General features: G+C 41.5%; 1 protein-coding gene across 2 annotated transcripts in view; it reads left to right on the plus strand.

Moving 5' to 3' along the window:
* Positions 1-14,818, plus strand: part of chd7 (chromodomain helicase DNA binding protein 7) — an 81,765-nt gene that overhangs the window by 17,504 nt on the left and 49,443 nt on the right. The window contains exons 2-3 of one of the 2 annotated variants that reach the window (XM_015380894.1): positions 7,191-8,721; positions 11,255-11,589. In XM_015380894.1, coding sequence (XP_015236380.1) covers positions 7,287-8,721; positions 11,255-11,589 — 1,770 coding nt within the window. In that variant the 5' untranslated portion in view covers positions 7,191-7,286. Of the gene's footprint in view, positions 1-7,190; positions 8,722-11,254; positions 11,590-14,818 lie in introns of those variants that run through there. The other variant, XM_015380896.1, reaches the window with a different exon arrangement.

The following is a 14,818-nucleotide window of genomic DNA, read 5'->3' on the forward strand; positions in this document are numbered from 1 at the left end:
TATAATATATTTTACATTAAGGGACGAAAGTTTTAGTTACACCTGATTTAAATTCTGTTAAAATGTATCTTTAAGCAAACTTTTTGCTATCTGATTATGAATGGATTCATTGAAAAAATAATCAACAGCTTAATCGATGAGCAAAATTATCTTTAGGTACAGCCCTAATCATAATGAATCATTTCCACCTGCTCATTCTGGGCATTTTATGTAGAACAACTGCCAAACCCAACAAGTATGGTGGGAAGATATTACAGGATGACTTATTTTTAAGTTTTCTTTTCAACCAGTTGGAAATCAACTGTAAAAGCAGCTGATTTAATACGGAAACATGTAATCATTCCACACAGTTTGAATATTAAACAAAAAAAAAACTGTGTACATAAACATCTTACTGGTTGATCTCGTTTAACAAGTTGTATAGCTGCGTGGGGACGTATAATGATGTGATATTGCAGAGAACTGCTCGGATGCAGCATTTGGTTGACAATCGAATTTCAAGTCCCATGCAATCAAGCTTTGCATGCTGGTAATATATTCAGCCAGTTAGAGAGACCTTCACTGCCCTTGATGCACAAGCCTGTTTTAGATTTGAATTAATGACAGTAAAGTTCAAGGGGAGCGGTAAGGGCATCTGGATGATGGAAGCAAAAGAGAGCGAGCAAAATATGGGTTAATTAATATGGATGTTGTCGTTGCAAAATTCAACAAAATAGTGCCATAGTTGCATTAGTTCAGGCCATTGTATGTGGATGGAGTTTGTTGCATTTTGATTTCATCCATTTGTTCCTGCATAATTATTGCAGGGATATTGGAAGGCTGCTGATCAGACAAATCATATGCCTTATTGCAGAACTACATGGATTTAGACACTGATGCATGCATGCATTTTCGAACCACCCCTTTCATTCACATGGAGAACATCAAAGCCCCATACATAAAGGCTTCAGCCATGATTGTGACCCAGGACCTTCTAGTCTTCAGACAACCTTTGCTTTGATATAAATTGATTTACTGCTCATTAATCATTGTCTAACCTGAGTACCATTTGCCGTTACATCCTTTTAACCTGCTTCATGGTTTATTATTCAGCTCCTGTTTTTAGAGCCAGTCCTATCATACAAGATGACTTTCATAACAACAGATGGAGATCTTGTTCAGTTATAGGAGTCGTGTTTCCAGAAATAAAGGTAGAGAAACCTTATATTTGGGATGTGCTGGAGCCGGTGTGTGGCTTCAGGTATCTGTAAGGAGCAGGCAAATTTGAGCTGCGTGGTCCAACGTGGCGCGGATTATCAGCTGAGCAGATGGTACGCAGCAGTTTTCTCTGCAGCGGTTTGCTTCCTTATCTTGAATTTTGCCGCCTGTGTTTCCATCATTTTGAAGGTATAACAGGTCCAGGTTTTAGGCAGCAGTGCAGCAGAACATTAGGTGTTTTTACATGTTTTCTACGGCGCTCGCATTAGATGCGACATAATGTCTGCCCCACTCGTCTCCACGTGTTCTTCTCAGCAGGTGGAGCAGAGAAAAGCACAGAGGGCACAGCAAGAGCTAAACTCTTCATCCTTTGAGATTTTGCATCTGAACCGGCACGTTGTCCTGTCACTTAATTCCCCCTGCAATGACAGCCCTGTGTTGGTGCAAGGTTGTGCATGTGTTTGCATATTACGGTTTACTGCCAAAAAAAAAAGACGACGAGAGCTGAAGTTTAATCTGAGCTGGTGGAGGATGTGGTTAAGAAAACAAATTAGAAGGGAGCCGAGGGCTCATGTTTTTTTGGTGACATAAATAAGTTTCATTGAGGTGTTCACAATAAACAGCAGGAAGGTTGAAATGCATGTGAGCAAAGAGTGGAGATGTAGATACAAGCTGAGCCCTAGCTACAGATGAGGTGCATCCTCGGGGCAACAGGTCAGAGACACAAGGTGTCTCAGTAGAGCCAATAATCTCTTGCTTTTCTTCTTTTAACTAAATCTGTGGTCTGATTAAATCATTCATACAGTTGTGCACAAACACACATGCACCGCAGCCTGAGTGCTCATATAGCTACATTTATCTTTTATTGTATAATTCATGGTCTAAGTAGTGTGCCTCTGACACAGCTGACAGGAAATCGGTTGCCTTCATAGTAGCTTGCTGCAAAGGATGTGAAATTACACTCAATTACTCTCACCTGCCAAACACACAGACACATGGTGAAACTTTTTTTGTCCTTCCTGTAGTGATTGAATTGCAAGAAAACAGCCTTTCAGCCGCAGCGCACTTCATAATCTAGCTGTGCAACCCGCTCCAACAGCTGACAGACCTGAACTGTCAGAAGTTATTTTAAATTAAAGTGGCTATAGATAAAAAAAAAATAGTTTTAAGATTTAAATGTTGTTGATTTAGTCCATGTAAGCTGTCATAAATGCAAATGATGGAATAATTTCATGATATAAAATGTGATAAACGTGACTAGTGTTTATTTTGAATGCTGAAAATTAAATTAAAATAGACTAAATTAGGAGATACTGGTCTTCATTAAGGACTCACCTCTGCTCCCTTCAGCACGCTGTGATTCACCCAGGTTTGTTTTAGTTAGGAATCATAATTTAAATAGCAGTATGACTTTAATTTACTACAGTCGCAGCTTTATCAGAAAATCAAACTGCATTTTTGGCTTCAGATTCCTCTCAAAACGAAACGTCTATACTATGAAAGAAATCTATTCTCAGTGTTTTCTCTTTCTACACTTTAACCAACATCTGCTGCCTTCATGCTACTGAAGCCTTCTCGCCGTTTCCATCATTTAATCCAAGGTGAATGGCGGTGTAGATGTACATTACTGTATTTAGGCTCCTCAATCTGCTAATGTAGAGCATATTGATACATTTATTAAGTAGTTCACTTCTGCAGATTAAAACTGAACATTTTCTACTACAATCTTCTCCATAATCTGCTAAAATATATGGCCTAAACTCAACAAGTCATAACCTATATCATGTCTCCCATTTTAAAGTAATGAAATCTTCCCTGGCTGCGGTTCAATGTTAAGCAAGTGGCAACTGGTTTTTTGAATTTAGCTCATCTTGATATTAGTTTTACATCCAACCTCCTTTTGGTGGATTTAGCTTTGAATGCAGATAGTTACCTTAGGTAATGTATTTATATTATTTTCTGTGAGAATTTGCCTTTTTAAGAAGAAATGTATTTTGTTTATAAATAAATGAGTTCTGCTAGTTCAAGGTCAGAACATGGGTAAAAAGAGTGATGCACTCAATAAATTGAATCTATTATAATGGATTTTAGAAACCTGTTAGTAGCACTCTAACATCCAGACCGTGCTTGGCATTCGACCTGCACTTTCAGATGAATTTCAAAGCATACATGGAATAGCTGGACCCTCAGAGCCCTTCATTAGAGAGCCTGTTGGAACAATTTTGGCATTAACTACATGACTCTGCAAACCTCACACATAACCACAAACATGACTGTCTGGGGATGTCTTGAGTTTTTTTCTGTTAGTATTCAGTTCGACAAATCAAAAATACAAAACTAAACATTATGGTGTGCTGATATACTATATATTTAGACATGTTTGTTCATAAAATAACATTTGTTTTTATTTCAAACTTAAAGATATTTGATTGATTGACTTTATTAATCTCACAGTGGAGAAATGTACTTGTTACATCGGCTCTATAGTCAAAAAGAAGAAGATGCATGGGGTTTATGCAGTATATACTGAGTCATATTTCTATAGTTTTGTTTTAGTTTTAGGTTAAGTGTTAAAGATAAAGGTTTGTGGAATTTGCTTGGTTTTGTCTGTATAGGAACAGCAAAAATTTTTTTTTTCTTCCCAGACTTGGTTTACTGTTCTTTATTTAAGAACCTCTTCCACAATGTTGATTATACCGTTTCTTTTTTTGCCCTCCATGCGTTCTGTGAAGGCGTGGGGTGTTGGGCAGTCAGCCTGTTAGGGCCCTGACTCACCAAGTGAGGTAGTCCCAGGGGCATATCTGCTGACTGGTACTAGTATAGAGGGACGAGGGAGGGATGTAGTGACGGCGTATAGTTTGTGTGACTCAGGTGCAGAGTTTAAAGCTGGATCCAGGTAAGTTGGTATGAAAAGGAAATATAATTTGAAGTGGTTTCTCAGGATCCCTGAACCATTTGGTAACATCATTTTAAAAAAGAATAAAATGCGTAGAATCATGATGTGTTCTTGCTTTTGTGTCGACATTCAAGCCATATGGCAACTCCGGTCATCCAAGAATGCATCTTGATTTTTGAAAACTCACTTATACACTTTTGATGTATGAATGGCCACAGAGGGCTTAGCAGGATAGCATTTCAGTTTTTGGTTCAGCTGATTAAATATACCTCAAAGGAAACTCATTTGAACCTATAGAAGGAACAGCTGCATTGTTTGTTTTAATGTCAGTTTTTGTTTGCAATTAAACCACATTTTCCACATGGTTGTTCCCATCATTTACTGTGAGCTGTAGCATCTCACCTACCATCATCTGAATTGCGTGTGGGCTTTTATGCGTCTGAGAGTTTAACCAAATATAGCAATGAAGTGCAGAGAAGGAATGCTTGGCGCTTGATATGAAGTTTCCTACCAAATCCTGTATCTAAATAGACCTTTCTGAAACACTCATGTCTGTTCATGATTTCATAAAAAAGCTAGAATGGGATACAGCTCAGTCATTTCTCTTTTTAACACGTACGGAAAGGCTAAATTTAGCCTAAAATCAGCACATGAAATATTTTCTATCAATGTAAACAAAAATCAAAACAGTCAATATCTTTCTGTTGACTGTTGCATTTACTATAAAGTCTCTGTGTGAAGATGTAACTTGTAGGGTGCCAGAAATTAAAGCAAATATTTAATGGTCAGTACTGTTTTGCTCCAAGTGATGAAAAATCGGTGATCAAATATCGCTGTGCGTCCTAGGTTGTCTCTCAGCTTTGGAGCTTATTAAACTGAATAGGGCTTGTTTTGGTAGCTTGTTTAGGGTTTATGAAGCGATGCTGGGAAAGACTTGTTAATTCTGTTTACACAACAAAACGAAATGCTCTTACCTGACGCTGTAAAATCCTCGAGGAGATGTCTTTTCTTTTTCTTTTTTTCTGTTGCTGTCTCGGTCTGGTTCAATATGGTCTACGTAACTGTCCCTGTTTAGACTCTGACGGAGTAGATGTTAACCAAATGGTGTCTGACTTTCTCCTAAATCCCGTCTTCAACAGCATCAGTTTGCTTTTTCATAGGAAAATTACAGATTTTGTTAAGGTTTGAATTCTAGATAACTGAAGGTAGATTTTACAGTCCAAAGTTGGAGCTGTTTGAGTTTTAACCATGTGATGCAAAGGAGCAAAGCATGATTTTATCATACATTAATGTTCCGCTTGGCTTTTATAAAAAAGAATTCAAGCTAGCAAACAGTTCTCTGTGTACCACGGATTAGTAGGTTTCAATGAATGTTTTAATCAGGCGAGTTAAACTTTATCATGAGAGCTAGTGCTAGCGATGTTATCATCCACCTGGATTATCAGTCTTTTTGTTTTATTGGTCCGAACTTATTCAACAGGTATATTTTCATCTCCTCTATAGCACGTTTTAACTTTTTCGAAAAAGTATAAAATCCCCTCAAGCTGAGCACAAACCTTAGCAAAATGTGATGAGTTGATATTATTTTTCTGTTTCCATCAAATCCTTCTACTCGAATAAAAAGCTTTAATGGAAACACTTCTGCTAATATACAGCCTCATGTGAAATTCTAAGTCTATACTGATGCTAGCATTTAAAAATACGGAAACATTTTTTGCTAAAAGATATGAATCGCTGGTGTTAAAACCAAAAAAACTGCTGATGCATGCACTGATGGCTCTCTGTAGCTGTTAGCTTACTGCTAGCACCTTTTAAATTGCTGCCTCAGAATAATAGTGGTGGGGCTGAAGCACCACAAAATTAAAGACCATGGATTTTATATGAGGGTATAATCAAATTGAGCCACACAATATTTATTGATAAGGGAAAGTTACTAATGTTTGCCCACTCTGTAAGGGGAAATAATGAGGGTTTGGTCCCTGATACCTGCTGTGTTCTGTAATGAACCCATAAGTGGCTGAGGGGAAAATAGTGGGTGGGAGGGGAGAATTGTGGAGGAAGAGAGAAACGAGGTGCAAGGGGGAGGGAAACCATGCAGCGGTAGAAGTTGGCTTGGGTGTTGTTTTTGCACGGCTTAGAAGCAACAAGCAAACCTCCCCCACCTCCTCCCTGTCCCGCTCTCCACTACTCAAACTGCATGCTTCAATCCACCTACCCTCTCGCTCACGCAGAATGGGACGTTCCGTGGGCTGCCACATCAGTAGAATGGCAATTAAATTCATATCGGTCTTTCTAATTTTAACATGGCTTGTTTTGCATCAGTTAAAGTCTGCCCCCTGAATGTGTTTTTCTTTTTGCTTTCTAGGAGGAGGGGGTCTTAAACCTAGATGGTAGCATGCAGGTGTTTAGTTCTGGTGTCTCGAAACATCTGCCTGCACTGCCTGAGTAGTTATTGAAAAGGCTGCCATCCGAGTAGCTAAGCAGTGACTGGCTATAGGTTGGTCTGTCTGCCCTGTTGGCTGGCTGATTTCTGGCAGCTGCTGCTGTTTAAACAGAGCTGCATCTGCTCGGCCCTTTGTTCTAACACACACTGATTGGGGGGGGCACACTTTGTGACTCCAAATGTGTGTTAGCAAAGAAAGAAGTTCTTTTGTTTAGTTGTGAATTGGAGTTTGGGGGGCAGGGTGCAGAGGACACTGATGTGAACTGTCTGTTTTTCTTTTTCTTTTCTCCGCCTTGTTTGTGGTTGAATAACCTGAAATCTCTTTTAAATAACTTTGGTAGTCTTTAAACACTTTTTCCATTTCTTCTAACTTTTAAGCTTCAAAGTGATGTTACACTTAGCTTTAGAAAATTATTAAAAGACTAAACCCTTTATTCGTACAGCAAACATCAGGAGGGTATCTACAACAAAAGCTACGTTAATGCTAGCCTTTTCATGTGTTGGAAAGTAATAGTAGAATTCAGTAATCAGTCAGCTGGTCTAATACCACAAATAATTCATTAAAACAACGGCTTAAAGCAGCTTTTTGCTGTTATTAGTATGATCACTAACTTCTTCTTTTGTCTGTTTCTGTTCCCCCACCTGTTTCTCCAGGAACCTTAATGAGGACGATGGAGTGGAACGCTTCAAATTAGTGCTTAGCTCTTCACTTCACAGCACATCTCCCATCTGTGGGTCCACCACCCAGCCATGGCGGATCCAGGGATGTTGAGCCTCTTTGGTGATGATGCAGGGTTGTTCTCAGACGGGTTGGATAGTTTGGGGGACTGCTTTCCCCAGCAGTCAGCGGCTGGTCAGGCCAACCCGCTAGTCCAGCCGGCAAATCAATCTCTGAACCACGAGCACCAGGGAAATAGGGCTTACCACCAAGGGATGCTTCATGGCACCGGAGCCGGACCGGGGCAGTCCAAACTGGGGCAGATGTATGAGCACAGCCCTTACGCAGGCTACGATCAGCCGGGCGCCACCGGGGGACGGATGATGGCCCAGAACGGTCCAAACCAGGGGTCACCCAATGTGAACACGGCCATGAATGGCATGACCTCCCACTACCACAGCAGCCCAGCTAACTCTTCCAACCCTCACCATGGGTACCAGGGGGACGCTGGGGGAGGAGGAGGAGGAAGTGGAGGTGGAGTTTGGGGCCCGCAGCAGCAGAGCAGATCTGTGTATCAGCAGGCTTCAGCACCATCAGGGGCTGGTCCCAACCAGATGGGAAGCTACCAAATGTCTCAAGGCAATTATGCTGGCATGCAAGGTCCTCCTACATCAAGTGCAACTCGCATGAACCAACACTACCCTCCACAGAGCATGGCCCCTGTTCCAGCTCAGGACCCATCTCACTACTTAGGACATGTTGGGATGGGGGGCGTCCAGATGAGACAGCCTCAGCCCCAGCCCCAGAACTATCCTAACATGGGCCACACACCTCGATACCCACACTCCCCTTCTAGACAACCTCCACACCCCCACCAGCACCAACAGGGCATGGCACCGTTCGGGGGTGCCCAGTACCCTGGCTATCAGCCTCAGTACGCTGCCATGGGACCTGGAATTAGCCAGGGGGCTAACGCTAACGTCAGCGCTAACACCAGCCAGGCCCTTGGAGCAGGGCAGCTGGGCCAAAGGTTCAACCAGGGAACGAGCTCGGCACCGGGGCAGCAGGGACAGCGATACCCCTCTGTTCCACCCCACCAGCCCCACTCTGCCTCAATGCAACAGCAGGCGGGACAGCAAGGCCAGCCTATGCATCCCCTAAACCATCCCCCAAACATCCCCCCAAACCAACCCCAGTCTCACCTCACCGCCCCAGCTCAGGGATCCTACCCTTCCCCCCCATCTATGTCCCCTATGCGGGTTCTGGGAACTCCAACTCCTCCCCCACAGGGAAGACCCCCTAGTGCAGGACTAGCTGGACCTCCGGATGTTGCAGGATACACAGCAATGCATTCACCTCCCAGCGGTATGGCCCATGCACAGAGAACTCCCCAAAACTCTCTTTCTGCAGCACACCCACAGCACCAGCAGCCCCATAACATGCCTCCCAGTGCAGGGCAAATGTATCCTGGCATGGGGCCTCAGCGTGGACCACAGATCGGGCAGAACAGGCTCCAGCAACCACAAGGTGAGGAGACCTTAAACTCCTACTTCAGTTTGGAATAAAAATGTTTTTTCTCAGTTTGGAGAAAATGCCATTCCATTGATTGTTAGAAAAGTCCTAGACACCGACAACAGCAGAAACATCTTTAAATTAAACTAGCACATCTATTGAGGCAAAATCTACAATTGGAATATTTCAGCTTCCAGTTGGAAAAGTATAACCCTTTAGTGACACTTCCTTATTTGGCATAATGAAAGACCAGATGATCATTTCTCCTATTTTAATAACATTTATCGATGTCTCTGCATTTAATTTGGTTATTATTTTATAATGGTCAGATATCTCTTGTATGTCACTGTTCTTTCATTTGCTGCTCAATTTAGTGTGGATACAAAAAATTTTACTATTGCGGGATAAAGTAGGATAATTCTTAACTTAAGTAATTTGTTTTTCAAAACAAGCTTGGGTCTGGTGCATGCAAAACACATTTTTGATAAAGTAAACAAGGATCTTTTCCATGCAAATGCATTCAACAGCAGCCCTGTACAATTTGTGTCTTTCTGGTGATTTTGTATATTTCCTTTTAGTGATCAACTTCAGCAGGAGGGGTTACTATGGACTTTAATTTGGTTCCTCTAGAACAAGTTTGCTTTTAAGTAGTTTGGCCCCTAATTATTTTACAGGCAAAAGGAGGGGTATCTGTTTGTTTTTAAGCTCTTTTCTTTTATGTAGTAGCTGAATGTTATTTTCAATTTTATAAAAGCAGAAAGTATTGCAAAGAGTTTATAATATATGATGGTAGAGTTAGCCTAAGTCTTATGGGAGGACTACTGCTTTATTTTTGTAAATACAGGAGCTTTCCAGGCCTTTTTAGGCTCCTTTTACTATTGAAGTGGTAGTGTTCGTAGCATTGGCCCAGTTAGCATGTGACATGCTTCAGCGTTTTGGTTTTGTCTTTCCTTCCTTTTCGTGTAGAAACTATCTCTAAATAACACTTTCTGTTTGGCTTATGAGAAGGTTCTTTTTTTTTTCTTCTTTCTGTTAGATGTTTTTGTCATGTTGGTTTAGCTGGCCTTGTTTTGGTCAGATAAGCGGCTGAAGGTGGCTGCTACAGAAATAACACAATTTTTTCAATTTACATAGGCTTTGTTTAAAACTTGAGGCAAATTAATCTTTTTAATATATCTGTTTTAATCTTGGTTATATCTGAATATTGATTATCGTGTAAATTAAAGTTTAAAAGGAAAACAAACTAGGTGTTTTTTTTTTTGTTTTTTTTTTCATTTTGTGCTGTAATCTTTATGGAAACTTTAAATGCTCATTGTTGTTTTTTTGTATGCATCTTCTGATCCATGCTTCTTTCAAGTGATGCAGAAATACTTTCAAAGGTGTTTAAGGAGACGGTATCCTTAATTTAAATTCAAAAAGTACAGTGTTTGGGCCAATGACCATAGCCTCCTGAACTGTTTAGATGGGTGTAGAACTGAAATGATTAAAGCTGGTGACTGAAAATGTTTTTAAAGACTAAAATATACCAAATGTGTAAATCTGTGAACCGATAAGTCTGACCATTCAGAGCTGTGATCATGTTCAATGCATATAGGATTTGAGAAGATAGCATATATATATGACAGCATAACAAGGAAGATAAATATGGCAGAAACAATACAATTGAGTCAGGATACAGATTGTGGAATTCCACATTTAGGAGTTTAGTTTTAGAAGTACATTGGTGCATAAAATAAAAAAAAAGAGACCCCAAATACAAAAAAGAGGGTAGTAGATGGAGGCAATGTTCTAAAATAACAGAAGAAATCTGGATAACAACCATGCAGCCTCTTTCTGTAACTTGATCTGTGTAAAACTGGTTTCCTCCATATGCTGACATTGCCAGACTTTTAAAATAATTTAGATTTTTAGGCACAATGTCCTCCAAGATTAATACTTTACAAAAATAAAATTTACCAACTGATGTTATATAAGGACAAAGTTTGGTGTGGACATGGTAACTAATATGCATACATTGCCAATGCAGATGAGCATGTAGAGGGGTACACACCATCTGTTGATATAGAAGATCAACTGTGGTCCTCATACTGAACCCTGAGAAATGGTTTTGATGATTGTTGGTCTCAAAATAAATCAAAGCTAAAGTCTCAGTGGGGAAGACTAACAAAACAGTGTGTCTGACAGTGGTGAAATATTCACAAGTCTTAAGCATACTGATAAACAGTGTGCTGAGCTCCAAATATTAAATAGAAAGAACAAGAAAATAAGCTTTAAAACTTTAGTGTAAAATCTTAAAGCTTGTCCAAGGAGGGAAGGTACCAACTTTTTATATCCTGAAATAGTGAAGAACAAAAGATCATGAGCCAAGTTCTATCTGGCTGCTGACATGTAGAAATAAAAAAAGTTGTAATGTTACAATCAGCAGTATTGAAATGTTCAATAAATAAGAGTGGTACTTGGCATAACCCCTGAGGAACCCTTTAGCTCTATCGCTCTCACAGCTGTATTCCTTTTTCAGGAAAACCTTCATCTTTGTCTTTCTTTGCAGGGCCTCACGAAGCCTCGGTCAGCCAGGGAGGTGACCAGCGAGTTCTCCAGGCCCAACAGCAAGCCTCTCGAGGTGGGCAGCCCCTGCAGGCCGCTCCTATGGCTTTCCAGGGTCCGCCTCTCGGTCAACATGGAGCCCCTGCCCCTAACCAGGGCTTAGCTCCACCTGCCCAGAACACTCAGACGCAGCACACACATCTGCCCCCACACCCGCACCACCTGCAAAGCACGCCCCCTCCTCCCAACCAGGCCTCCCACCCATGGGCACCTCAGCCACCTGCCCCCCTCCCGCTCTCCTCACCCCCTCTTACCCCACAGAAAGTGCCTCACATACAGGTGAGTCTCCATCAAACAAACGCTTTGATGTGGTAGCAAGGCTGCGAGTGTGAGAGAGATCAAGACTATGTGCATTTGTTTTTGTGTGTGGGTGTTTTTCATGTGAGTGTTTATTTTTCATGTGGGTGGGGAAATTGTGTGTGTGTGTTTTTGGAGTCTGAGGGAAGTGTGTGTACCTGACATTTGAGAACACAGCGGCGTATTGCGTACTGGATCGTTGGGGTTTTGTGTGTGTGTGTGTGTGTGTGTTTTTCTTGTGTGTGCTGCAGTCTGTCCTGTGTGTGGTTGTATTTCCGTGTGTGTGTCTGTGTGTGTGTGTGGGGAAATGGATTCTTGCAGCCGTTTGCTTCCTGTGAGCTGCATATCCTGAGACACGTGTGCAACACACACATGCACACAGGCACGCGCACAGAGGCGCCACCAGAATAATCTCTCCTCGCTCTTGGTCCCACTAACCCCCCACCACCCCGTAGAGGAAACCTCCCTTCCTGTCCCCCCCCTCCTTCCTCGTCTCCTCTCCTTCCGCTCCCTCTATCGCCACTTGTCTGTCTTTCTCTGTCTTTTCTCCTTCAGGGATATCATCACTGACCTAAAGTTGTGTAGTGAGATGGTTCATAAAAGCAGATTTCTGATTAGTTTGATATCAAGAGGTTGGGAAAGGAGTGAGATCCAGTTTCACCGCAGGAGTTTGTATCCACTGCAGGAACCAGAGCCTAAATAACACAACGTGGCAAAAATCTACCCCCAAAATCCAACAGCCTGGATAGGTTCTTTCTGGTGGTCGTTGTACTGGAGGGGATTTACGCTTTTAGATTTTTGTTTTTTCCCCCCAGTTACTCATTAAAGGTTCATATTTTCCATAGAATCAACTAACCTTGGTTGGTTTATCTATTTAGCATAAACACAGTTTTACTTCTATAACCAAAAATCAGCTTTTCAACAGTAGCCCATTTTCCCTCTGCCACACACTGAAAAGGGATCAACATTGGGCATTTAAATCTATTTTACATTTCCTCATAGTTTAGTGATCTTTCTTGCCTGTTCTGATTTCAGGTTTTATTTAACCTGTAAAAGCTGACTGACTCCCATTCTATAGTATCTGGTCTTTGTCCAGGTTTCATAAAGCTCTAGAAGATATGCAGATGAGACGTTACCATGTCAGAATTAGGAATCGTAATTTACATAGACAGATTTGGATGCCAGATTGAAGACAAACGCACCTAAAGAGTGAAATAGATCGTTGATGAGTATTCATATCCAGGGGGGAAATGTTTCATGAAGACACGGTTGTAATGCATCTGATAAGAAAGGAGTACAGCATCCTTGGCAAAAAAGAGGAGAGCCGGTGGGGAAATAGTTCTCATTTTCTAATAGCTACATTTGTGTGTTGGAGTCGCTGGCATCACGTGCCCCTCGCCTTCCATTAGCTTGTTTTGTTGCTCAAAGCCCCCTTTCTCCACTGACCCATTCATGCACAATAGAAGCCCTGTGGCCACACAAACACGGAGCTAGTCCCCTCTTTCTCTCCACTCTGCTCCCCTTCCCTCGCCTATTCCTCCCCGTCTCCAAGACTGCATTTGCTGCGTTCCGTAGTTGACATTTCAGCCGTCACACTTAATTTATCCAGGACTCCTGACCTAGATGCCAGGTTGACTGGTGAGCCCCACTTCTCGCCTGCGTGCGCCATCCCAGCTTAAGCTGCCGGCCCCCGCAGCCCATGTTACTAACACACACACACACACACACACACACATTGATGGTTTGGTCCTGAATAGGATGGTGAATTGCCTTGGGAAATAGGATAGCCTCACTAGAGGAGTTAAAGAGGGGGTGTGTGAGTGTGTGGCACAGGAAGGGAGTTCATCTCATGATGCACTTGTTAGAAAGAGCCCCACACACACATGAACACACACCCCAAGCTGGTCAGTCACTCATGATGACTGCATGTCTGGTACTCTAAGCTCCATCTGTTCTGTAAGCATGGTTATTACACATGCACACACACACGCACGCACACAGGCCTTCGTCAGCATCTCAAGGTCACAGCTCCGGCAGAATGCTGTGCTGTGACCTTTATTCTTGCACTCACACACGCACGCACACACAATGTTGCGTGCAGCACTCTGGTTGACATATAACATGCCTGTCTCGCCCCTCCCCCCCACTCATCTCACAGTCGGAGAGCTGTGATACCATTTAGCTCGCTAAGATTCTGCAGCTTCTTGGAAAATCTTTCTTTAGGCAATTTTTTTATTTTTTTTTTTTGATTTGCATTTTTGTTTTTTTATTCATGTATTAATTTTATACTAGTTTTGTTGGACGTTTCAAGAAAAATAAAGGCTGACGGGAAAACCTGGATTCCTCTTTCTGTTGGTTTTCATTCTAAATGTCATGTTTGCTCCTCCTAAAACCATGTGTTCGGCAAAATAGATGGGTCTGTGGATCCACGGTGGATCAGTTTAACCTAATCTCATGAGGTGCACTTAAGCAGCTGGATACAAAAATTCCTAGAAGTAATTTCATTATGTTTTTTTGTTTTTTTTCTCTTTCTGGGAATTCTACATCACATGCCTGGGAGGTTTGATATGTATTGACCATGATTAACCATAAAGTAATAGACTGAATTTGTTTATTTTGTGAAAATGCATAATGCCCATCTGCACATACATTTGGTTTCATTAAAATATTGAAACCAATTCTTTTATTTATTCCGTCAGCAAACAGCTCACTTCATTCAATCTACTGCTGGTAAACCATATTAGGTCAATTCTTTAAAAAGGTTTTATGAAAGTTGGTTAAAACCGAAGCAGAGAAATTGGTTTTAAAAGAAATAAAACAGACACGTTTAGGCTTCAAAATCACATAATGAGTGTTTTGCCCTATAAATCTAGATCATTAGAATTAGTGTAGCCTGCCATTTCTGGCCTTTATCTTGTAACTAGCAGTGGCTGACAACATTTAAAATGGTTTGCAAGCTTTGTGTGTGTTATAAGTCCTCACTGTACTAGATTATTGAAGAGTCTTTTGAGGATATTTGGTGCATGAATCAAACTTGATCGTGGGGTATTTTGGATATAATTTGGTTGTCACCTCCTTTACTTACAGGTGATGATAGTAATTACCAATCTATACCTCCCAGTTCACTGGAAAGCAAAGCCTGCATCATCATCAATGCCTGCCCGCTAAAAGCTGATTTATACTCGGAAACCAGGTCGGTGTGTGTCGCAGT

This window comes from Cyprinodon variegatus, unplaced genomic scaffold (genome assembly GCF_000732505.1).
Source record: "Cyprinodon variegatus isolate N-32 unplaced genomic scaffold, C_variegatus-1.0 Scaffold224, whole genome shotgun sequence".
NCBI classification, from domain to species: Eukaryota; Metazoa; Chordata; class Actinopteri; order Cyprinodontiformes; family Cyprinodontidae; genus Cyprinodon; species Cyprinodon variegatus.